Here is a 24,629-nt window from a genome sequence, read left to right on the forward strand (position 1 = left end):
GGTCCCGGTACCCTAAAATACTAGGAATGTGAGACCTTTTTTTCCTTCCATCCTTCCATTCCAGCTCTTCGGGCTGATCACATTCGTTTTCACCGTTTTCAAGATTCCCGCATTCCTCATCTTTGACTTTACATAATCTATAACCTTTCAAGGTTTCTTGTCAAAATGGATAGACGTTATGGTCATGACGATCAGGACGAAAAGGTAGAGCTGAATACCTATCGAGGCTACCATCAAAACAACAGCTTCGAACACCCAGAGCCTTTCTCGCCCTCACCTGTCTCCCCAAGGCCACTTACTCCAGTCAGACCAGGTCATTTCCCTACCGATGAGTACGGCCAACCTGTTTGGCTTCAACCCGCAGCTCGAATGTCGGGTCACTCTGATTCCTTTCACAACTCGTCCTGGGACTCACGGACGCCGTATGATTCCCGATCGGCTTCACCAACTCTAGTTAGTGCAATGCTTTCTTTGTTCTCTTTGTCCGGTATAGATCACAGCCCTAACCAGTTTTTCCCGTACAGTACCAAAACCACGGAGTGCAAGAAAGCCACCAGAGTCTTGCTCCCTTAGTGACCTCGCCTGCTCCTCCGTCATTTGAAAAGGATTGGGTCAAATCTGGATCGATTGCTCGCATTCATAACCGTGACGATGCGGAAATATGGAAAGGGTGGAAGAGATGGGTGTTCTTCCTAGTACCATTTCTCACATTTGCCAACACCGGAATCTACATGTTCTACCTTGGTCTGAGAATTGCCTGCATTATTATGGCTCAAAATGTTGCTGGGGTCTCATATGCTGGAGCTTGGGTGTTTGTGGCCATTGAAATCGCTGTTGCGATTCCCTCCCTCATGCACAACTGCTGGACTATGATGGCTTTGAAGAAAAGAGGCCGTGCCAAGCTGAGATTGACCGGCAATGAATGTCCTACGGTGGATGTGTTTATTACTTGCTGTGGAGAGGATGATGAAGTTGTTCTCGATACCGTTCGTGGTGCATGTGACCAGGACTACCCCCGCGACCAGATGAGGATCATCATCCTGGACGACGCCAAGTCGGCCACTCTCGAGGCTGCCTGCAATCAACTCGCTATGAACCACCCCAACGTTATTTACATGGCCCGTGAAAAGATCCCCGGAAAGCCCCACCACTTCAAGGCCGGTAACCTGAACTATGGTCTGGAGCAAGTCAACCTTTTGCCTGGAGGTGCTGGCCAGTTCATGGCCGCCCTGGATGCTGATATGGTAAGTTTACAATTACACAACCTTTATTGAAATTTCAATTTGTATACTGACTGACAATCCGCAGATTCCCGAACAAGATTGGCTTCGTGCAATTCTTCCCCACTTGCTGGTGGATCCCAAGATGGCCCTTGCATGCCCGCCGCAACTTTTCTACAACACCCCTGCATCCGACCCGCTGGCCCAGAGTCTGGATTTCTTCGTGCATGTAATTGAGCCGATCAAGGATGCACTCGGTGTGGCTTGGTGCACTGGGTCTGGTTACGTGGTTCGACGCGAGGCTCTCGAAGAGATTGGCAACTTCCCGCTTGGTTCCTTGGCTGAAGATGTCGCGACCTCGACACTCATGCTTGGCAAAGGATGGAGAACCGCTTACATCCACGAGCCTCTTCAATTTGGTACCGTGCCGGAAGACTTTGGCGGACATCTCAAGCAGCGTACGCGATGGGCAATTGGAACCGTCGACACAGCGGTCAAGCTGAAGTTCTGCCTCTGGGGTGACGCTGTTCGACAGATGTCCTTTGCCCAACGCTTCTCCGGTTTCCTCTATGCAACTCTTAGTGTCTACACCCTCCTGCTGACCGCTTCCCTCTTTGCTATTCCGATCATCCTCTTGTGGGGCAAGCGCCTCGTCGCCTTCGCGACCGAAGAGCAACTCCGCTGGCTGATCTGGGCCTGCTTCGCCGCAACCATCTCCAACCGTCTCTGTGAAATGGCGCTGTTCATCCCAGCCGGCTACCACACCGGTCAACGAGGCTCCCGCTACCAACTCTGGATGTCGCCCTATATCGCTCTCTGCATTGTGCGCTCCTTCTTCCTGCCCACCTGGCTGGGTGGTCAAACCCAAGCCTTCAAGCCCACGGGTTCTCTGGGCTCAACTCTGAATGAACGCGACCCAAAGAAGTCCAAGAACATGTTCGTCCGCCTGCGCGTGATCCTGCTCAACTACATGGCCAGCTTCCACCTTGCCTTCGTCTATGTCACCCTCGTCGCCGTCGTCATCTCCTCCTACCGCTGCTTCGCTAAGAACAGTAGCTTCAGAGATATCATCCTCTGCCTCATCACGCACGCTTTCTGGCCCCCTCTTACCTTCCTTTTCATCTGCACTTCGCTGTGGACCCCGGTCTCGTATGCGATCGACCCACCCTCCATGCCAGACCGCGAGGACCTGCTGACGCGGGACCCCAAGACTGGTGTCGCGCATCCTACGAAGCAGAGTAAAAAGATCGCCTTCGGTGGCCAGGCCGCTTGGTTTGAAATCCAAAACACGGTTGCCACCGTAGCCACGATCTTGGTATTTGTCTACTCGTTTATGTTCTAATTATGATTTCCCAGGATTTTTTTTGGAAATCTCTCTGCATAGCTGTCTGTATAGCTAACGTGTCACACGCTTGAATTCTGATCCTTTTTTTTATAGTCATATGTACCTATCTACTTGGCGACTGGCGTTAAGCTTTTGAGATGTGACTTTCAGGTGTACAATGTACTTTACTGCATTGCATAATGGTCTTACACGGAGTACATGAAATACATACAACGTATGTTGAATTTAAAAACAAAAACAAAGAAAATGACCTATCGCCCGGGCTGTGTACGGAGGACGGAGAACGGAGTACTCCGTGCATACACATAAATAGTGCATACAATCACAAGTATTCCGTACCTACATGTCGATCCCTCTCCAATCATCTCTAAGCGCCGATTTAATTTCGGACCGACGCGGGTTGGGTTATCTGCGAAGTGCATTTGCCCATATCCCTCGTATGTTGTACGGACTATCAATTTTCTGCATTGAGGCCTGATCTCCTTCACCTCCTCGCTTTATCATTTATCTAGTATCATTGATCGCCACAGCGTTTTCGACCTAGCACTTTATCAGAGATGTTCTTTCGATGTATGATCGAAGCTGGCGATCAGGGTCACCGCTGTTTTCATGACGTTGCTTGGACTACATATGCTTATGCAGAGATAATGGGAAAGCTTGATGCAAACTTATTGGAATTTTCAGAGTCGAGACAAATAATAACTGGGATTTTCCTACAACATACCTATACATGTATTCACTGACAACATTGAAAGGACAAGGGTTCGTTACTAGCTCAGGCGGGCCATTTAAATGTTCCTCGGTCACGACCCCTCTCTCATTGACAAAGTACGTCTTATTTTTTTCTCCGACTCCTTCTGATTGAGTCTTTCTCTTTCTGAATCCTAGTGAATCAACCAGGTTCGATCAAGGAACCTCTATTCTGATGATGCAACAAAATGGCAGACAATATTGGGTTGCCTTAAAAACGTCGCAAAAGCCAACCTTCAGAGTATACCCCTGTTCTCATGACAATTTGTCTAACACCGGTGATGCCGGAAATGAATTCTATCTTGCCACATGGGTATCTCCGTTGGATTTGAAAGGTCTTATAGCAGCTCTCTCTCTCCACATACCCCGGGTTTCCAACCCCATCATCTTGGCGACACTTCCTTTTAAGGTGCGTGTAAACCGGCGTGGGTCGGTTTTACCCCGAACCGTTGACGGTTCGGGGCGTCATCAGCTGCCCGTCTTGCCACCTGGACACATTCCAGGACGCAAAGTGCCCCGTTTTGATGGGAGGTGTCCTTGATAGGCTTCAAGCCACTCGGTCCGGTTTGCTGTCTACCGGTCACCTGATCGGTGTCCAGGTATATCTCCCGCTAGAAATGACCATCTGAAGACAATGAGCCTCCAACTATGTCATGGGACTCGGTTTCGAAAGGCCCAGATCCGGATTCTACACCGGATGGACTGTTTCAAGCTCCGTGGTTTATGAATTGGCTGTGATAGCGATGGCTATTTAGAAGGGTAAACGTCGCCGGCTTCAGGTTTAGTTCCATAGCAACCAAAGCAAATATCACAGCTGAATCTTCAGTCTCAATCTTCTCAACTATCCAATTAGAAAGATATTCTCATTCTAATTCGTCACAATGTCCTTCCTGAGGAATTATTTCGGTACCTCCGCTACCGCTACTCCAGCGAAGGAGGAGAAGAAGTCTACGTCTACCCGTGCCCTACCCGCCAACTGGTACACCTCGCAAGACATGTACGAGCTGGAGCGACGAGCCATCTTCTCCCGGAAATGGCTTCTCACTACACACAAGCACCGAGTCCCCAACACCGGCGACTGTGTTCGCTACGACGCCGCGGGTTTCGAGTTCGTCGTCGCGAAAGACAGCAATGGAAACATCACCGCTTTCCGCAATGAAGATCTCTTCCCCGCGCATGTGCACATCGACCGAAACGGATTCGTCTGGGTGAACCTAGACGCCAGCGAAACCCCCGAAGTCGCATGGAAAGACGACTTCGAAGGCGTCGACGAGCAGCCCCGGTTCCAGCACTACAACTTCGAGGACTACGTCTTCGATCACACCTGGGATATGGAGGGCGATTTCAACTGGAAGATCCTAGCAGACAACTACAATGAGTGCTACCACTGCCAAGTCGCTCACCCCGATATCCCCACTATCGCCGACCTCAACTCCTACTATGTCGAGACTAAGGCTGGTCACATCCAGCACTACGGCGCCCCGCGTCCAGACCAGATTGCGAAGGGCTTCCGCATTGCGACGACCTACTTCTGGCCTAATGCTTCGTTCAATATCTCGTGAGTATATCATATTCCCTATCGACAGACTATATCAATACTAACATCAATACCTAGTCCCAACTTCTTCTTCATGCAGCGCTTCACCCCTATCAGCCCCACACAATGTGTGATGCGCTATGAAGTCTACCGCCACAAGGACGCCACCGACGAGGCCTTCAACCTCATCAGTGACATGTACAAACGGATCATGTCTGAGGACAAGTACCTGTGCGTGCACTCGCAGAAGAACCTCAACGCTGGTGTCTTTGTCAACGGCCAGCTTCATCCCAGGATGGAGCAGGGTCCGCTTCATTTCCAGAAGACTGTGCGTGAGGTCGTCACGGATCACTTCGCCAAAGAGGAAGCTGTGGGTCATGAAATCTGGCCTGCGAAGCATAGTATCCCTGAGGACGTCGCTGCCACCCGGGATCAATATGTGAACTACGGTGTCGAGGTCGACACTTTCAAGAGCTCCATGGGTACCGGTATCTCCACGGTAACGGAGATCACTGTATAGCTGGAGAGTTGAGAGAGCATGTTCGGTATATAGATTGACATTGCGTTCACTTTTTTGTATTTTTTGTATTGTGCTGATGATAATGATTATGAATGTTTGATGGGATTTAGCCTTGGACAGAATGAATACTTTTTATATATTTTCTTCAACATACTATATTCCAATCATGTCTATTTGGGTAATAATTAAATTTCGTATATACATACACTCCGACACGGAAGAAAACAGTCACTCGGCCCAATCGACAAGGAATTCATCCAATAAATCATAATTAGCCCTCTCCCTCTCCCTCCGCCCCCGAAGAAGATCAGCAGCAATATCAAACTTGGGCTCAGGACTAGACCGACTCTCCTCGGACGAAGCCCGACTCAGATTCAAATGTCGAACATCAGTATTCCCCAATTTACCACCTCCAACAATGGACCTGGCATTGGCTATCCCAGACTCAAAATCTACCAAATCAAGCTCAAACCCAGGCTGTCCCTTCGCATCATGTACTTCCTGTCCATGATCCGGTCCCAAAATACTCTTCGCACCAAACAGAGACGACCCATATCCAGAACCCATCCTGGGATATTGATACGGCTCATGCGACGACACAGACTCAGACCTCGTCGTGCGACTATCACTATGATCAACGGAATCAAAGCTCCGCGGCGACCAGGGAAGCCTCTGTTCAATCGGGTCCTCCGGCACATGTCTACCCGCAGTATAATCCGGCCTATGCGAACATTGCCGATGTTCACAGCCGTCCGTCAACAACTCCGTAAGAAGGATGTTTAACTGCGCCAAGCGCTTGGCCTGTCTGGCCGGGATGGAGTCGTGCGATTTCCTCTTCCGGGACGTGCGCGCCCCCGTCCCCATCCCCATCCCCGTCTGCGTCTGCGTCTGCGTCTGCGTCTGCGTCTGGTTCTGCGTCGGCAATGCGCTCTTCCTCAGTCCCAGAGACTCAAACGGTACCTGTCCGGCTTCCATCTTCAATGTCTCTTCCTCGTCGTAGGCGATGGCGGGCTTGAACCTTATGCCGTGGTCGAGGAGGACTTGGTTGAGATAGTTCACGCGGCTTTCTAGGAAGGCTACGTAGCTGCGTGGGACTTCTTGTTTGGTGAGGGGATCGTATCCCACGCAGCGGACGTTGGCTTTCTCGCATGATTCGCAGCGAGGGAGGCGTTGGTCGCAGCGGTGTTTGCGGAGACGGCATCTGTTGCAGGCGGAGACGCTGCGAAAGGGAGGGGCTGCGGGTTCGGGGTTTGGTTGTGTTGGTTTGGGGGTTGGGTTTTGTGATATGAGTGGGGAGGTTGGGAGGTTTCTGTTGGTTTTCATTGAGCTTTTGGTGTTGGGGTGTTGGTTTTGTATGTTTTCTAGGGAGGTTGGGGTTGGTGGGAGTTTCAGCATTGTGTGGGATTGGGATATGAATGGAATTGAGTCTGCAAGGTGTATGTTGAAGTGAGAAATAATGGTTTTGACTGTCAAGCTATTATAGATTAGTATTATAGATTAGTATTATAGATTGAGTATAGCTTATCGCGATTGAACTCCGAAATTAGGGCTTCCAGTATGGCTGATAGAGTTCCAACTCCGGTTTTATTCCGAAAGGGCTCGTCGGCTGTCTCAACTCCGAGTTGTGGGGGCTTTGATCTGGTGATGTTGATCTGATATTTCGGGTAATTGATCTCCATATCTAATAGCTTCTATATATCTATACACAATCCATCTATCTCTATTGTTCTAACGGGCTCTGAACCTCCATATTCTATACAAAGAAGACCCTCTCGGCCGAAAGCGGAGCCTACTCAAAACTATGTGGATATACGTAGAATGAGGGAAATAGGCAATCTTTGATCTTCTCGGCATAACACGGAAACGTCAACCGGCGTCTCGGCAATTGATATGCGCATGGGCCACTGCTTGTCCCCGCATTCCGAGTCGGGAGTACGAGTACGGCGAATAGTTAGGACTGCATTGGAGACCTCCGAGTTCTCCCGTCTGAGAGCAGCTTCATCTTGAACAGGAACATGAGTTTCTAGATAATGTTGACAATTATATATATAGGGAACACCCTATAGGTACCCATTCACTTGGATTACAAGGAACATCACTTGAACAGACATCGCTGTAGCCCTACAACATAGAAACAAGTAAATTCCGGCCATTTAAGCTTCCCGGAGATACTGTGGGGGAAAGCCTCCTCTTTGTCGATCTCTTCTCCCACATTTGTCAATCTAATCGAGTCATCAGAATAAGCCGGCATTCTTCGGGATTGAACATGCAACCCACTTACATATATCCGCTCAATCATAATGCTGATCCGGTAATTCAGGCCGAAGTGGTTTCCCGCGAGCATCCTGAGATAACTCCTGACAGAAACTAGTCGGGTCGGTATGTATCTCACTTATATGCATGTCTGGACCTTGTTGATGCATTCCCGTCCCATGAAAAGGACCTGGGCTAGCTGCAGCCTGCTGCGTGGCTTTTAATTGCCTAGCTCTCAACCAAACCAGTGCCGCCAGTGCGAGTAGTATAGGGACGCCTATCCCGACACCGAGTCCAAGTGCAAGCTTTGCCGTCGTTGTGAGTGCTGGGGATTGATCCGTCGAGCTGGCGGGAGTATTAGGGGAAGCGGATGAAGATGCCGAAGTTGAATCAGTTGGGCTTGCCGGGGACGATGTTGATCTTCTGGTTATGTTGAAATAGGCCGAGGGGAAACTGTTTGGTCCAGACGGGTTGACCCAGAAGAAGAACGTGGGTGAATAGTCCAGGTCATAACCGTAGAGCTGGACAGTCCATGTGAAGTTTGATATATGATCCTCTTCGTTGATCTGGGCTGGCTCTCGTTAGTTTTGCGGTTTCTTGTCGGTTCCCTTCTGGCATACCAAATACGTTGCCTCGACTATAGGCGCTTCCCCCAATGGACTTTGCTGCCATATTGATACATTGAATACTGGTAGGTCTGTCTTCCATGCAATCACTTTCTGGTCACCCAATGTCCAAACGGGGCTTTTTCCGTTGATGTAAACGGGGTTGATCATATAATTTGTCTTTTCGGCTCCGTTGGCTGTCAAGATGAGGCCTGAGAGGAGGATAACGAGGGGCTGAAACAAGAGCATCATACTTCGATCTTCAACAATACTATGGAGGATGTTGTTAGAACTTGGTTATAGTTCACGGGTGAATGTAAGGAGGTCCCTGACAGGTAGACTTAATGTAAACAAGACTCAGAGTCCCAGCTCTGGGTGACAGGCGTTATTTTGATTAGGGCCGGTGTCAGCCGCAAAGGCCCGTGCCCGTAAGCGTCCGTGTTGAAGTGCACCTCAACCGCCAAGGAAACTACATGTACATATGTAGAAGTACAAGTACATATGGACGTATGCCTCGAACAAAGTGAGACATACCCAGCAGCTCAGATCGAGTGTACAGCGCAGTAGCTAACTCGGTAACAGGGTCTGTCGAGTCCCAGTAGGTAGACCTCTTTGCTGACTAGATTTATAAACAGCCATCTGCTTGGATTACGATAAGGCAATTTTGTAAATGTATATTATTCTTTCTGTGAGGTATTCATGTTCCCGTTCGTCTCCGCAGATCCAAATACTTGGCAGCATAATCATTAGCCAATACCGGATCCCCCGTAAGGTGCATAACAGTAGCCTTCTTAGCCATCATCTCCGTCTGGCCCTTGATATCCTCAATTTCCTCGAAATGATCATACGCCGAATCGATGTACCCAAGAGCACGGTTAATATACTCCTTCCTCGCAGACGTCGAGTCCCGACCCTGCAAGCTCCACAACTCACCCGCCATACCCATATTCGCGTCCACGAGAAGCGAATACGCCTGCGCGACGAGGCTGTAGTTCTCCAACTCCAGGATCTGGGGCATGATGCTCTCGACTAGCTCGCCCGTGGCTTCGAATTCACGGAGACTCAGTAGCACCGTCGCTAGTGTGCATATGGCTTCCCAGAGGTCGGCGAGGACTTTTGAGCGATGTGCGATATGGGCTGCACGCATGGCGAGGGAGAAGCCGCGTTGTGGTTGGCCAGATTTGCCGAGGATTTGTGCTTTTAGACAGAGGAGCTTGATTTGGGAGTGGACGTCGAAGTTCTCTGGTTGCATGGAGTGCGCGGCTTGCTCGACCATCCTCAGGGCGCGACCGTAGTCGCCTTGACGCATGGTGAATTCGATTGAATAGAAGGCTAGAAGTAGGCGCATGTCGAAGTCACGGAGTTGCACTGCTTGGAGTTGGGATAGAATATGTTCGACGGCGACCTTGTCGTCGCTGTAGGTTGTTAGGAATGGATCTGTAAGCAATGTAGTATGCGGTACTCACCGACAGATTTGTCGTCGCAATTGCAGTAGTCCTGAAAGGAAAGTCCAGGTGTTGTTATAGCTGAAAGCTCGGAGTTTCTCTGGGTCGATCTTGTTCATCCGTGTGAAGGCTTCCTTGTAATTGCCTTTCTGTGTCAACTGTAGGTGAAGTATCAGCATTTCTGTCATATACGGCCAAAGACATCTGACATACTATTTGGCAATTTCGGAATGTGATCTTGACAAAGTCATCGTGAGGTTGGCCCTCCGAATAGCACTCGCGGAATATCTCGGTGTTCAGCCAAGAAAGGTGAGTAGCTCCTGTCAGCTGTATTAGCGCCATCACAATCACTATGTACATAGTGCATACCTATCCTGGCATACATGGAACCCTGTAGCAGCATGTATGCACCTAGGGGAGTCGCAACGCCCTTTGTCACGTTGATGTGGGATGCTCGCACGAAGCATTCGACAATCGATACAAGACTCTCTCCCTGTTTATCATTAGCATCAATCTTGCCAAAGGGAAGCAGGAATCCTTACTTGTTGCATCTCTAACTTAGCTTCGCTAAGTAACGTGGTACTCATGAGAGACCACATGTCAGTCTCCTTAGACTTGGCCTTGAGGAAAGCAAGGCCCTCTTTTTCATTACCCAGCATACCGCTATTCTGGACTTCCTGCATCTGCTCTGGGAAAGACTTGCCAAAGTGGTACAGCCAGCTCATGCAGAAGTTCAGGCAGTTCATATCATGGGACTCGCGGGCAATTGCTACGGCCTCTTGCACGGCTGAGATAGCTTCACTGAAACACTCAAAATCTGCTTGCATGATGGCCAGGTTCAGAAGAGCAAATTGATATGCACTTCGGTCGAAATTCGCATGCATGGTGTAGTCGAAGTAGCGGTGGAGGTTGTCGAACGCTGAGGTATGGTCTCCAGCCCTCCAGGCGTCAAGATATCTGGCATTTTGTCAATCACAAGGTACACCAAAGATGATGTATACAACAACGTACTCCAGGTAATACATCATTACTGGGACTGAAGACTCCGAGGTCATGATGCGTTTCAGCTGAGCCCTCATTCCATCTGGAACTCTGCTTCCCATTCCTGTGTCCGTTAGCACATGGGCATGACAAGGCCGGAAAAGAATCGCATACTTTGCAGTTCGCCAACTTGGAACTCGATTAGTCGCTCTGCATCCCTGACACTGACCGCTCCCTCCCCATCTTCATCATCTTCGATGTTACCATACACCACCTGTGAAAGGTGGCTGGTTGAATCCAGCCCCAGGGCGCGGAGATTGACATCAACGGCGACTTCCTCAGCTTCACGATGTCTGCGACTCCAATAGCTGTATGTGGGTAGACGGTATTTGACAAATCCCGTCCAGAGCTTCACAGCATCGTGAAACTGCAGCCGCGTATATTCAAGATAAGCTCTCCGCACAAACGCGCCAAGCGGCGAGCTCCTGGACAAGCGCATGCGATCATCTGCCACCGGTGCAATCCCATTATCCCTGTCATGGATCAGCTCGTCGCGTGATTTAGCCAGGAGCGACGGGATAACCACGCCGAAGAAAGATTCCAGCGCATCCAGCGAGTCGATGGACCAGAGGTTCTTCAGAAACAAGTCCCAGAGCGTGCGCCCAGGAACAGAGGACTCATGGCGAGAGAGACATTTTTCAAGCTCTGAAATTGTCGGCAAGTAATGCTCCTCCCATTGCTTATCGGCGGCATCTAGTGGGAACAGACCCGCTGTGATGAACGAGAGGACGTCAATAGCAGAAGAATTGGGCACGACGCCTTCGGTGTAGAGTGTGACTAAACACAGCAAAGAGACCCTCCAGGGAGTCAAATAACGCGTCATTTTGCCTTCGCTATGGCTGCCACATCTTGCTGTGTTCTTTCAACGGTATTGATCCAAGGGCGCGCGTGTTGGGGATAATCGACACCTGAGGTTGCAAGGCTGCAATGCGGGACAGGAAAAAAAAGATGACGCAGAACTACTTTCCTCTGTAACTCACCAATTGAACGATTTCACAATGGCTCAAGCTTTGACAACCACAGATTTGCAGGGCGCCTTGCCTCTAATCGCCAAAGGCAAGGTCCGCGACCTCTATGAGATTGACGATAAGACCCTCCTCTTCGTTGCGAGCGATCGCATCTCCGCCTACGATGTGATCATGGAGAATGTATACAATTCCCCGCACCAATACGACAATTGTCTATTCGGACAGCTTGCTAATACAGTCCTTCTCCAAAATAGGGTATCCCTAACAAGGGTGTTCTCCTCACCCTCTGCACGCAAACGTGGTTCAAGGCCCTGAAGGAAGCAAACCCCTCCCTCCGCACCCACTTCATCACCCTCGACCTCCCGCCCCAAATCCCGGAATCCCTCCGCCCAGTCCTGCAGAACCGGAGTATGCAAGTACGCAAGCTGCGCATTCTCCCCATTGAGGCAATCGTGCGCGGATACATCACCGGCTCGGCATGGAATGAATACAAGAAGTCCGGGACCGTGCATGGAATCAAGGTCCCCGCCGGTCTGCAGGAGAGCCAGGCTTTCCCCGACGGCCCTATCTACACCCCGAGCACGAAGGCGGAGCAGGGAGAACATGATGAGAATATCCATCCGGATCAGGGTATGTTCTTTTCGTCGAGTCTGTTGGCTTGAAATACCTAGACAATAACTAACATCTGTCACTCACAGCTGTCGCTATCCTGGGCGAACGCTACGCCTCGACTGTTGCCAAGATGGCCGTTGAGCTCTACAAGACAGCGCACGAGTACGCTCTCGCGCGTGGTGTGATCATCGCCGACACCAAGTTTGAGTTTGGAGTCGATGAGGATGGTGAGGTCGTGCTGGCCGATGAAGTCCTGACGCCCGACTCCTCGCGCTTCTGGCCCAAGGACTCTTACGCTGTCGGTCGCGGCCAGGCCAGCTTTGACAAGCAGTTCCTGCGTGACTGGTTGGTCAGTGAGGGTCTTAAGGGTAAGGAGGGTGTGCGCATGCCTGATGATATTGCACTTAAGACGGCGGAGAAGTACCAGGAGGCTTGGGAGAAGATCACCGGTGGTAAGATCTAGAGTGAGGTATATGAATAAGCCCGCTATATGGAGGGATATATATGAATCAAGGTTAGATTTTTGTATTTACGATTTGCGACGAGAATGAAATTTAAGTATCATGTCCAATGGTGGCCGCGGAGGCAGAAATTATTATACAGAGATATGGCCTTACCTTGTCCTACCTTTACTCCTCCCACTCCGACTTCAATCCCTTGAGACCCTTCTTATTCGAAGCCCGGTCCTGCTGCTTGCTCTCCTTGATGGACTTCTCCTTGGGCTGGTTAGTCCAACCAGAGCTAATACCCTCATCAAGAGGCAGCGCATTGTCACCACAAATACGGCGCTCCTCTTCAATCTCCGCCTCACTAATGCCATTCGTCGCCCAGATCTTATGAATGCGTAGATCAAACGGACCCTCAACACGGTCCGTGAGACCAATACCAATACTCTTGACCCGCTGCCGAGTCAAAGAAGTCTGAGGCTCAATGACAAAGCCGTGATTCGTGCGCACGAACGAGTTAAAAGGCAAGAGAACAGTCTCCCATCCATTTGAGCCAGACGTCGTTGTACTGGTAGAGGTAGAAATGATCGTCGATTCAGGTGGGACATCCGAAAGCGCAGCGGGCAGGCCGGTGGGATATAAGTCCTCAACGGCATCGGGTGAGTCTGCTTGGAATTCATAGTCCTCCGACGTTGGTGTGTCGTGTACACGGTGGTGTCGCGTGTATAGTCTGTGCTGGTGGATATCCGTCTCGACGACCGCGTCTGTCTGCACGTTGACGGTGTATCGACGGCCGTCGGACTTGATGCGCAGGGCAAGATACGCGTATGGATCGACGTCCCAGAAGAGCCGTCCGAAGAGCCAGAAGCCTCGATCTTGGTTGCGGAACGCGGCGTAGCCTGGTTTGCGGTATTAGCTTTTTCCCCTTTGTATAATTTTTATTTCTTTTATTTGTCTCGGTGTTCTAGACCAGCGAGTAAGAAGCATACCGGTTCTTTCGACGCGCCAGTTGTCAGGAAGCTTGGTTGAGATGCTACCGTGGAAGCGGGCATGCGAGGGAGTATTTGAAGAAGGTTCAGCAGGTTCGTAGTCTAGGCTGGCTGTGCTAAAGCCTCCTACGGCGCGGTCCGCCATGGTCTTGCATCCTTTAACGGTGCTCTCATCTTCGAAATTCAAGAGGGTATAAGGTTTGGTCGGGGTGTGGAGGGCTTCCGTGTTCCAAGCTGCGGCAAATTAGTTGAGCTGCAAGACTGACGACATTGACATAACTTACCAATCTTTGATAGACGGCCGAACTCATCGGCACTGCGTTTAAAGAAACCGCCCTGGGCTAAACGTCGAGTTGGAAACATATTGTAATTGTATAATTGTAGAGGAGAGGGAGGAGCTCAGGTATGAAGTTGGAGCTTCATATAAGTCGACTTCCGAGGTGGCGTGAACGGGCCGATGACCGATGATAAGAGATAATGTTTGGGATGTTTGTTTCTCTTCTCTTTTGCCCTAAACTCCTTCAATTCTTCCTTTATACTTCATCTTCATTGTTCCTTTTATTATACTAGACTATTGGGGGTTCTCAATAATATACACGTCATTATGTTGCAACTTCAACTTCCATGGAATCGGAATTTGGGATTCAAAAATTCAAAATTCACGCTAAGTACAAGTATTCTGAAGACTTGAGCTTTCTTTGTCTCTGTCGAGCTTAGTACTGCTTCAACTGCCATGCATATGCCGATGGCTGACGACATTCTGATCCTCAGGAATATCTCCTATACTTTGCCAGGCCGACACCTGAATCGGTATGACGCGTATTTCCTCGTTGGGAGGGATATCCAGACTTCATGGCCAACTTTATCTGAAGAGTCATGGGTAATATGCGCGGTAAAACACTTCGATGAGTGCCTGGCTCCCTCTATTCTCCTGGATGTCCGATTATGAACCAGTGGTTTGATGGTCTCCTGGACTGCAGAGCCCTGGTAAGCTTGATTCTGAGTCAACTTCCCTTCGGGCTAGTCCTGTAGAGGACTCCCCGGAAATATACCGTGGTTGGTTTCGTGCCTACTCGTCCGTGCTGGGAGACCCAGCCCTGGAAGGCGGACATTTCCAAATTTATCCCAATTTGGCGACGGAGATGGTATTCATAGAAGATATCCCACGTAGTTATCTCCATATCTCGTTCTCTTCTCTCTTCGTTTTCCATACACGCTCGTTTATCGCAGTTGAACCATTCGTTTACCACAGTACAAAAGTCTTAATTACCCTCGTTGATTATATACCTCCACCATGGCGATTTATTACGTCGAACAGAATAGCAGCGAGTCTATTGCCTGGCATAGCGCCCCGGAGCCTGGTATCCCATTCTATGAACATACAGCTTCGGAGTCTAGTGCCCCTGGATGTAGTAGCTCGGAGCCTAGTACCCCAGAACATACTGCTGCCAAGTCAGCCGAGCCAGTCAAGCCATCTAAGTTATTCAAGCCATTTGCACCAGTCGAGCGAGACGAGCTAGTCGAGCCATTGGAGCTAGGCACAGACCAGCCAGTCCAGCCCGTCGAGCCCGACCAAAAGAAGCCAGGAGAGAAAGAGAAACCGGTATACCGCCCTCGTGAGGACCGATTGAATCAAAAGGCAACCAAAGGAAATGCGCAGGGCCTCTTTCTTCCGGATTGTTGTGTTTTTGTGGGAAAGTAGGTATTGCCCAGTCCTATCTGATACTATATATATACTAACCAACATAGCCTCTCCGTTAAGGTTTCTCCTGAAAAGTTGGAAGAAGATCTTACAGAAATGATCTCTGCATTTGGTCGGTGTCATGTTAAGATCAAATTGTCGCAGGGTTTGAAGAAACTACCTGTTGGATTTGTACAGTTTGAGGTGAGTTGATAGTTCTATATATACATGAGGTATATAAGATATATAACACCTACTAACATACTACATAGGACACCAAAGCAGCAAATTCAGCATTGAAACAAAATGGAAACCTGATGCTCCATAATCGGGTGTTGAGATTGGAATCCTCCAAGGCGAGACGTGAGTTCCCTTTTTCTTTTTTCTTGTTGGACTTCATCTTGTCTACACACCTACACACCTTCACACCTACACACCTTCACACCTACACACCTTCACACCTACACACTTGCACTTCGCACTTTCACACTTTCACACTTTCCCACCTTCTCATCTTCTCATCTTCATTTCTCACATTTTCTTTGTAGGAACTGCCAACTTCGGTTATCTCTCTGATGCTCCCATCAAAAAAGCTGAAGTCATCGATGCTTTGAAGGGACGTGGTAGTCTCGAGACCATCTCTATCGAGCACTTCGTCACCCCAGAAGGTGTCAATTCTACTTTCGGTCTTGTCACTTTCGCATACCCCGACGATTACGCAGATGCCCTCCAGGTAAGTCGACTGTCCAATGTTACCCTCACTCTACCCTAACTCTACTAACCACTTAACCATTCTAGCATTTCCAAAACAACTCCGTGTACTACATGACCAGATCCAATATGGATCCCAACAACGACAATCAGCTTCCTCAGGATTACTCTCCCGCAGGACACAGACCGTCTAACCAACCTCCCCCAAATCGTGGCAATCAGCAGCGATACAACAATGGCCGCAGATCTTACCACCGTCCATGGTACAGCGGTAGCAGCAGCAACAACAGTAGAGGCGGATTCCGAAACGCTCCTGGTCCTGCCCCCAGACATCAAAACACACCATTTGCAAATCATGGTCACAGCCAAAGCTTCAATGGTCAAGGCCATTCGCCTCACGGCTCTTTCCCTCAGAACTACCCCGGTGGCAACGGTTTCCCTCAGAACTTCAACCAGGGCTATCCCAGCCCCAACTTCAATCAAAACTTCCCGGGCAATTTCCACCCGAACTATCAGGGCAACAACTTCCCGAACTACCCAAATCAGGGCTTTGTAGCTGCGGGCCCCTTTCCCAATCCCCCTGTTGTGTTCAACCAGATGCAAATGCCCGAAGCCCCACCCCCACCATATCATGCTGAGTACACTGCCATGCCAGCCCCGGGTTTCCCTGTGTTTATGGGCAATCAACCATTCCAGCCTGCCAATACTCTTCCTCCAATCGTCACCCAGCCTCAGTCTGTTGCTGGTCCTGTTCCTGGTCCTGCTCCTGGTCCTGTTCCTGGGTTTCGACGCAAGCCCCCTCGTCCTGACTGTCCTTTGATTGTCTCCAGCCAGCCTCAATTTGACACCGAACATCACCGACAACTCTACTACGAGCCTATCCCAGCTGAGGAGCTAAATATGCAGGCAAACTGGGTCGGTCACCCGAATGCTTGCTACGTACAGCCTGGCTACGTGCAGCCTGACTACAACCAGCCCTACCCGCCCAACGCATATCCTCGCAGTCGCCAATCTAGCATGGAGAGCCAGCAGAACATCAACTCGCCGCCCAGGGCCAACGAGTCCGAGTCAACATTGACACAGACTAAAGTCCAGACCCCTGAGATTGAGAGAGGTCGCCCGCTAGTTCGGCCGCGCCACCCCAACACCGATGGAAGTTGTGACATGACTCCAGTGTCTGCTCCTACTAAGACACAGAGTGACCCCATCCCAATGCAAGCTCTGGAGGATTCCTCGGAAAGAACTAATGTGGAACATGCGACCAAGTCCACTGAGGCTCAGGCTGAGCCCGCGGCACCTGTGGATATCGTGTCTGAGAACAAACCCACCGAGCCTGAAACTGAGCTCAACCCGCCTCAGACCGAATCCACCTGTGCTGCAACCCGTGATCAAAAGGAAGAAGAGTTGGTGGATGAAACCAAGCCACCTTATGAAATCGACACCAAGGATGAAGAAAGCGGCGGGTCCTCCTCTGAGGCCGGCCCCAAGACACCAGACACCGATGAGTCTCAGGAAAGCGCTAAACCTCAGACCCCGGCCAAAGCTGCCTCACTGGAATCAGCCGATACCAAGACCCCTGATACCGTCGAGACCCTCAAGCCAGTCGATAAGGGCACTCCAGACAAAGGCAAGTCCCGAGAAGCGGTCACACCCACTCCAACCAAGAGCAGCAAAAGACTCGAGCCCGCAGTGCCAGATAACAAACATCTCCTGGCCCGCCATGCTTTCCAGCATCGCAAACCCCTCAAGAAAAAGTACCAACCCAAGACCGACACCGGCAAAACAGTTGAGCAGTACACCCGGGAGATCAATACGCAGCGCGCCTCGGTTGACCCTGACTCCCGTGTCCCTGAACATCTCTTGCAAGAGGTGATCCAAGAGCTTGAGAACGAGCGCAGAGATAATATTCGGAAGAGCCAAGGTCTCGGCCCCAGTGATAAGAGCAGTGTTGACAGTGGTGTTGCTTCCAAGAAGTAGGTTTGATATTGACATTGACACATGATTGAAATGGGGATGGAGGAAGTTATCCGGTTTGATTTTCTTGCCATGACAGGGCGTTTTATTCTTATCTCTTTTTACTCTTTGTTTCATGCTTTTATGGTCTGTTCTTTTTTATTCGAATCTGTGTATTTGCTTTTCAAGGAAAAGAGAAAACCCCAAAAAAAGGGGAGCATGTATGTTACGATGGACATGCCCGATTCAGCTATCAAATTTCAATCTTATTCTGCAAGCTTGCTCATTCCTACCGTAATCCAATACATCGTATACCAATATTACTTAGCCGTGGTAGTCTTGGCTCTGGTGTGGTCAGTCACCTACCAAAAGCAGCCCTGCTGGCCCTGGAGTTCGTTGATACAAAGACAAAGAGTGAAATAGCTCACCGATGATAATATGATCCGATATAATGGATTTGATTGAAATGGCCGAACGGCAACTTGATTCCCGCCCATGTAAACGCCGAGACCGAAAGCCGGTTTATATGTACAAAATGCTTCTCGATGGTTGCATGCCATAGATATCGAAACCGAATGCCAGTGGGGGATAGTGATGCACGCCGAAAAAAAAAAAAAATAATAAAAGAAAAGAATAAGAACGGAGAAAATAAAACAAAACGGCAAATTCCCATATGCAAGCGCTCATGGTTAGATAGATGTAGGTTCGTGAAGATAGAGAGGATATGCTGTGAGAGTAGTAGAAGGTGAAGACGAGAATGAAGAAGTGAGCAAATATGAAGAAGATAACGCTGGAAAAGTGGAGGAAGTGCGTAAAGTATGCATAGGAGTGTGACCTCTCCTAAGGAATTAGTGATCAGACTGATTATCAAGCTCTCACATGTCTAGCGTCGAAAAAGCCCAGATTGACAGCTGTATCATTGACGCCCAGGAACGGCGCCGCGTCCTCAAGTAGTTCCCAAGGACGGACTGGATAGGGGCCGACAACACGACCGCGGTGTTGAAGACGAAGTCGGTTCGCAATACAGTTCAAGTCTGCCGGTATGGTAGACAGTCCTGAAGTTGCTGTGGCAGACTGCTGCGCTGGGGATGATCCAACAATACCAAAGAGACCAGGTGTGGGTGTTGGCGTGGACCCTGATGCTGCCGGGGAGGGGGCTGAGACTTGCTGGGCATTTGCAGGATATTGGTCTGTCATTGGACCAAGGAGGTAGAGGAAGCGAGAGTCGTTCTGGAATGGAACGAAGGATGGACATTTCTCCTTCAAAAACCGTGCGCATTGGTGGCGGACTTCGTCTGGGAAGATGTCGATTAACGAGGCGGCCACGTCGAGGGCATGGGTCTGTAGGAGGATTCCTGGGCAGGGACGGTAGCCTTCAGCCGGTGGCGGGTGCGGGAAGTAATCCGCTGCAGGGAATAGACGAAGGACATCTCCGGGAAGGCGCGAGAGTGCAATGCAGAATATTGATGTCAGAAGCCGAAGCTGCTCGTGCAGAGGATTGACCTTGAGAGCCGCTGGCGGTTGGGCGAATGCAGACCGATGGAGGACGATGATCCTCAGCAAAGCAGAGAACCAGAACGCAAGAGCACGCTCGAACTTTGAACGGTCAGTGTTGGTCACACCCTTGGCGGCGGTACTGTTGTGCATAGTGATGATCTTGTGGAGAAGGGAATCCATCTTCTCCACAAGCACTGGAGCGACAGATGGAGCTCCCGAATCAGGGATGCTACTTGCAAGCTCTTCGATAATAGTGAGATACATTTTGGCAGTCTCTAATGATCCCAGCTTGTCAGGCGAATCAGGGATACCACCTATTGGCTCTTCAAGCAGTGGGATGGAGAAAAACTCCTTCTCGGCACGTTCCCGGATTTGGCGGACGGCGTCCGGGCTCATCAGTGCAACCAGGTCAACCCAATGAAGTCTTTGAGCACGACAGTCTGACACGGCAGTTTTGAACATGGCATCAACAATATTATTTCGGTCTTCAGACCCTGAGTCCGCATGGAATAAAACTTGGAGCTTCAGCTGGCAAAACGGGAGTGAGAAATCGTCAGTCATACTGGCAAGCTTTTCGACCTTTGAGAGGACTGAGTTGCCATCGGACTGTGACTCGACGCCCAGCAAAAGGTCTAGCGCTTTCTGGACAATACTCAAAGCGGCTGGGTATTGGTCGATGAGCTTCTGCATGCCATTTCGTGCCGCGCATTCGGGGTGTCGCACAAGAAGATCACGTAACAACATGACTATAGAGCGCTCCAGCTTGCTGTGCCCAGCGGAAGGGTCGTCGTCGGCCTTGGAGGATGCGGCGTCGCAAGCAATTTTGAGGGCTTCCTCGGAGTTCTTACTGAGAAATTCCTGCTGTGCCAACTGGAACCGATAGGACACCAAATCAAAGAACTTGCTATCCTGATCGCCAGGGACAAGAAGTTGGACAAGGTCAGCAGGCAACTGGTCTGCATTGGGAACTGTTGCTGGTGTGGAGAGCGTGAGTCTCTTTGCAAGGGCCAGGAAAGCTCTGATAGTAACGCATCCGACACCAATTAGCGGCGGTAGAATTCGCAGCAAGACGGTACGTTCAGGAGAACGCAGATGACCACAGACCCAACGGGCAAGAACGCCATCAAAATGCTTTGGGTGGAAAGACCTGAGCTGTGCAAGGTAACGGCAGGAGTCGTTTGCTGACAGGTTCGCATGGCCATCATCAGACTCCAAATGCTTTATGAGTGTGTTGAAAATCGCGTCCAGAGTGGGCTCATCCATGACATTTCCTGATTGCAAAAGCTGATCTAGCTTCTCTCGGAAGAAGGGATCGACGCCACCAAAACCATCTGGAATGTGATCAGAGACTGGAGAAGATGCGGCCATGATTGACTTGTTCTCCATCCGAGAGAGATCCTGACGAAGAATGGACACAGTGTTAAGTTCACTCGGGATACGCAAACCAAGTTCGATCAGGGAGAATATCAGATCAAGACTTGGCATGCCAACTTTCTTAATTCCGGCGTACGCGTCAATGAGTCTCCGGAATAAATCAGTTGTTGCGCCAATCACGCAAAGAGAGTCGAAATGGCAGTTTGTGGTGTCTGCAACCGAGGCGAGAACGGTGCTATCACCACAAGTAGATGCAAACTTCAACACATCTGCCAACATTGAAATGTCGCCAAATGATTCAAGAGCATCGCGGACGGTATAAAACTCGGCGGGAGTCAGCGCAGATACCACAGAGGCAATGCCAGGCGGATTCGCTCCTCTGTTAGTTGAGCTATTGGAGAGTTAGTAAGATAGGTGACGGGCAGGAGAGAAAAATTCAAACGCTTACTCTGCGCTCCGGGTGTGTTCCGCAATCGCTCCTCGTAACCACTGGCCAACCTCGGCTTTGACGGCCCAAGGCAGGTCTGACGATAATGAATCTAAGGACATTGACGCAGAGTCATTGACGCCGAAGATTCCGGGTAGACGTTGGCTGATGGTATCTTTCGCGCTATCAATAGCGGCATTCTCTTCTGAAGCAGAGAGCCCGGTGCGAGTCAGCAGAGTACTCCGCAAGTTCCCAACATGTTCTGGAAGACGGGCAACAGGGAGTTGCGCTATCAGTCCAATATCGATTGGCAAGTCCTTCGCCTGCACATCTGTTAGTGACCAGAATGGTTTGGCAAATAAAATCAATCTTACCTTGCGCTCCTCGGCTGAAGTCGATCCATTGGTAACGCCCCGTGCCATAAGCCATTGGAGATAGCGACCCACTGAGAATGTCTGTGACCTGACAAGTTCAGAGACGACATGGTAGATTTGATCCATATTGAGCTTTTGATTATTCTGTCCACGCGATAGAAAAGCCAGTATGTGACTGTCTATATCGACGCCGGACAATTTCCATTTGCGGAGCAGACGAACACCAATGTAAACCCGCCAGAGACCGTGGCGGAAGGGTGTAGAGAGCCATTCCAATAGCTTGGAGACCAAAATAGCCTTGTCATCAAAAACCTCGAGATAACTAAAGGTAGAAGAAAGATCCTGGGCGGAGCGTATGGAGTCGAGAAGTTGTACGATGCGTTGATGCGGTGATCGTTGGGTTGTCTGTTTCGAGTGTCTAGGTCGTTGCACTCGCGCATTGCGCTCTGCGAGGCTCTGGAAAAGAGCTTTCTCTACTTCATTGTCCAAATCAAGGGCAGATGACACCTGTTGCTTATAGTTCTCCCAACAAGTTGGGAGTATCATCGAGGATGTATGGTTAAGAACAAGCTTTTTGATGAAGCGAGAAAGACGGTCGATGAGAGGTTGAAGCTGAGTTAATTTAGCTTCAGTTGCCTATTGCTAGTTGTCAGTACTAACTGTAGGCACAAATAAGTTAGTGCAAGTTGAACGCACCTGTCGCACTTTTTGGAGCAGCAGCTCAGCTAATCGTCGTCCCCTTCGCCGATATCGCATGATACTATTCCAGTATATGCCGAGCATCAAAAGCCAGATTGGTATCGAGCCGATAGAAGCAGCCTCGAAAGATGACAAGAACCATTCAAGGAAATGGTCATGGTCCAGTAAGTTTTCGGAGAATAAACGAGCAGTCAACCCGACTCTGGAGATAAATGTTAGCATGTTGCTCACAACTGACGGTTATCCACAAGCACGTACGCATATGTCATCTTCGCCTTCCAATCGGAGGACTTGGGGGCAGCAAATACCCCTTCAACAAATTGCTGGACATTCGTTGTCCATTCTCGGACCCATTTCGCCTCTAACCCAACAGCCAAAGCACCGCTGGTGCCTTTTCGTTTGAAGGCACGGATTTCATTCGCACCGACGCACTTTGCCAACCAGACAGCACGTGCAACGGGAATCCATTTCCCAAGGCACTGGTCCAGTAGGATCTTGCCGCGGATCCCATGGGGAATGGTTCGGCTCAGCCTTCGCAGCGGAACAGACGGGTTGGCCAGATCTCGAAGCCACGCCTCGCGCTTGTTATCGGTGAGCGTAACCCGAGGTGGGGGTTTAAAGGTAGACGGAGCGTGAATAGTGTTGTGGCTTTGTCGTTTCTCTAATGCCGCAGCGAAGACGGACGAGAGCATTTGCAACCCTGTGCGATTCTTGAGCTGCGCATATAACGCAGGACGCGCTGTATTTGATTCGTTCTGCGAGACCTGTGTACGGTCGTAATACCCTTGTTTCGCGGTTTGCTCGCTCAGGACGTCCTCCGGGTGGTTTCCAGTCCACGGTGTGAAATCGGCGGGTTCTAAAACGGAGATTAGTCTCGATGTTACAATTCGGGAATCCGGGCGTTCATTTACTGTGATCTTTGTAGACCGGAGCAACGGAAGGGACCTCAATGCGGTACGGGGTTGTTTGAACAGCTCCGACTGGGGAGCTTTCCCTCGACCTCACGGCAGCGCTTCCCTCGGTTTCGGCCACAAAATTGTTCATCCAAGGCTGAGCCGGCAACGGAGGTGGAGATGGGGGCTTAGGCCCGGCGCCATCGCTTCGATTCTCATTGCTCGGGGTTTCCGACACGACAGCTTGGAAGGACCACACCGGACGGCCACGCCACGAGACTGCAGGTCGCGAAATTGCACTTCCTGGAGTACTCCTCGTTTCTCCCACCCCTGCGCCAGTATCCGAAGTATTCGTCCCACTTGGAACATCCAATCTCGGTCGTTTCGGGGGCGGTTCTCTATCTTGCGACTCCGGACCGCCTGCGGTTAGGTCAACGACGGCGGGTTGTCGAATTGGCGGCTGGGGTAGCGAGGCTGGCCTGTCAGGCTGGTCATATTGTGCCAACATCTGCGCATTATCAACTCGTCCGGGACCGCCATTGAAGGTCCGCAGAGGGTGGCCCCACGGTTGGCCGCCGGCAGAGGAATGGGGGATCATCTTAGGCTCATGATGTATCCAAGGGGAGGAGGAGTATTCGGGTCATCCAGGCGAAATATATTAATATATTTTCGAGGAATTCGAGTCAATGTTTGAGGGATGTGAATGCGCGGAATTAGGAAGTTAGCGGGTAGGGTGAGCTGACGGGGAACGGGCAACTCGGGTATTCTGGGTATCTGGGGATCAAAACACCGTAAATGAAAAGGGAAAAGATGAACGTTGTACAGAGTACAACCTGAGTTGGGATATATAATGTACGGGAGTACTAAATGTAAGTCTTGAGAAAGTTCAAGGATCGACTTGTTCACATTGCCACGGGCTTATCATATGATTTGGGCGGTACCGGTTGACGGGAGTACGGAGGTAATGGGCTGACAATACCTCACCTTCTACGGAGTACTCTCCTAATAATCGCAATATCCCGTTGATTTAGTCATTCACCGAGTCTTTATATGTAATATCTGAACATTTACTGACATCTACAGGGTCTTCTTCCTATTGCCTACATCTTCCTGTCTCTGTTTACCTCTGTTTATCCGTCGGCTCCCGGAAACCTGGTGATATAGTACCTCCTCCCTCGGCAGGAAGAAGTCTTAGCGCGGAACTATTCTTTGTTCCCAATATGGAGTTCACCGTACGAAGTACTGGGAGATTCCAATCCATTACCAGACTATCCATGCCTATGGCCTGT

At 50.1% G+C, this 24,629-nt stretch overlaps 8 protein-coding genes across 8 annotated transcripts; 4 read left to right on the top strand and 4 right to left on the bottom strand.

The window, feature by feature from the left end:
* Positions 1-165: 165 nt before the first annotated feature.
* N7489_002767 (glycosyltransferase family 2 protein) lies at positions 166-2,562 on the top strand (the record flags this gene model as incomplete). Its single annotated transcript, XM_056708522.1, has 3 exons — positions 166-453; positions 525-1,244; positions 1,309-2,562. The coding sequence occupies 3 exons, from the start codon at positions 166-168 to the stop codon at positions 2,560-2,562; spliced, it is 2,262 nt and encodes a 753-aa protein (XP_056572824.1).
* A 1,634-nt stretch (positions 2,563-4,196) lies between these two features.
* On the top strand, positions 4,197-5,372 carry N7489_002768 (RHO alpha subunit C-terminal catalytic domain-containing protein; the record flags this gene model as incomplete). The annotated part of the gene is made up of 2 exons (XM_056708523.1): positions 4,197-4,873; positions 4,931-5,372. 2 exons carry the CDS (start codon positions 4,197-4,199, stop codon positions 5,370-5,372), a joined length of 1,119 nt encoding a protein of 372 aa, XP_056572825.1.
* Positions 5,373-5,600: 228 nt separating this feature from the next.
* Positions 5,601-6,767, bottom strand: N7489_002769 (uncharacterized protein; the record flags this gene model as incomplete). The annotated part of the gene is made up of 1 exon (XM_056708524.1): positions 5,601-6,767. The coding sequence occupies one exon, from the start codon at positions 6,765-6,767 to the stop codon at positions 5,601-5,603; it is 1,167 nt and encodes a 388-aa protein (XP_056572826.1).
* Positions 6,768-8,927: 2,160 nt separating this feature from the next.
* On the bottom strand, positions 8,928-11,539 carry N7489_002770 (putative anaphase-promoting complex subunit Apc5; the record flags this gene model as incomplete). Its single annotated transcript, XM_056708525.1, has 7 exons — positions 8,928-9,645; positions 9,697-9,833; positions 9,889-9,995; positions 10,045-10,168; positions 10,218-10,632; positions 10,687-10,780; positions 10,831-11,539. 7 exons carry the CDS (start codon positions 11,537-11,539, stop codon positions 8,928-8,930), a joined length of 2,304 nt encoding a protein of 767 aa, XP_056572827.1.
* A 12-nt stretch (positions 11,540-11,551) lies between these two features.
* Positions 11,552-12,759, top strand: N7489_002771 (phosphoribosylaminoimidazolesuccinocarboxamide synthase; the record flags this gene model as incomplete). The annotated part of the gene is given in 4 exon segments (XM_056708526.1): positions 11,552-11,584; positions 11,598-11,864; positions 11,939-12,314; positions 12,383-12,759. 4 exon segments carry the CDS (start codon positions 11,552-11,554, stop codon positions 12,757-12,759), a joined length of 1,053 nt encoding a protein of 350 aa, XP_056572828.1.
* A 166-nt stretch (positions 12,760-12,925) lies between these two features.
* On the bottom strand, positions 12,926-14,094 carry N7489_002772 (CIA30 family protein; the record flags this gene model as incomplete). Its single annotated transcript, XM_056708527.1, has 3 exons — positions 12,926-13,641; positions 13,732-13,965; positions 14,016-14,094. The coding sequence occupies 3 exons, from the start codon at positions 14,092-14,094 to the stop codon at positions 12,926-12,928; spliced, it is 1,029 nt and encodes a 342-aa protein (XP_056572829.1).
* A 931-nt stretch (positions 14,095-15,025) lies between these two features.
* N7489_002773 (uncharacterized protein) lies at positions 15,026-18,100 on the top strand (the record flags this gene model as incomplete). Its single annotated transcript, XM_056708528.1, has 5 exons — positions 15,026-15,429; positions 15,481-15,616; positions 15,685-15,775; positions 15,961-16,145; positions 16,211-18,100. 5 exons carry the CDS (start codon positions 15,026-15,028, stop codon positions 18,098-18,100), a joined length of 2,706 nt encoding a protein of 901 aa, XP_056572830.1.
* An 843-nt stretch (positions 18,101-18,943) lies between these two features.
* Positions 18,944-23,938, bottom strand: N7489_002774 (mediator of RNA polymerase II transcription subunit 12; the record flags this gene model as incomplete). The annotated part of the gene is made up of 6 exons (XM_056708529.1): positions 18,944-21,338; positions 21,396-21,697; positions 21,749-22,384; positions 22,445-22,649; positions 22,706-23,303; positions 23,359-23,938. 6 exons carry the CDS (start codon positions 23,936-23,938, stop codon positions 18,944-18,946), a joined length of 4,716 nt encoding a protein of 1,571 aa, XP_056572831.1.
* Between the last annotated feature and the right edge of the window lie 691 nt (positions 23,939-24,629).

The sequence above is a fragment of the Penicillium chrysogenum genome (assembly GCF_028827035.1).
Source record: "Penicillium chrysogenum strain IBT 35668 chromosome Unknown utg000001l_segment0_segment0, whole genome shotgun sequence".
Classification (NCBI taxonomy): domain Eukaryota; kingdom Fungi; phylum Ascomycota; class Eurotiomycetes; order Eurotiales; family Aspergillaceae; genus Penicillium; species Penicillium chrysogenum.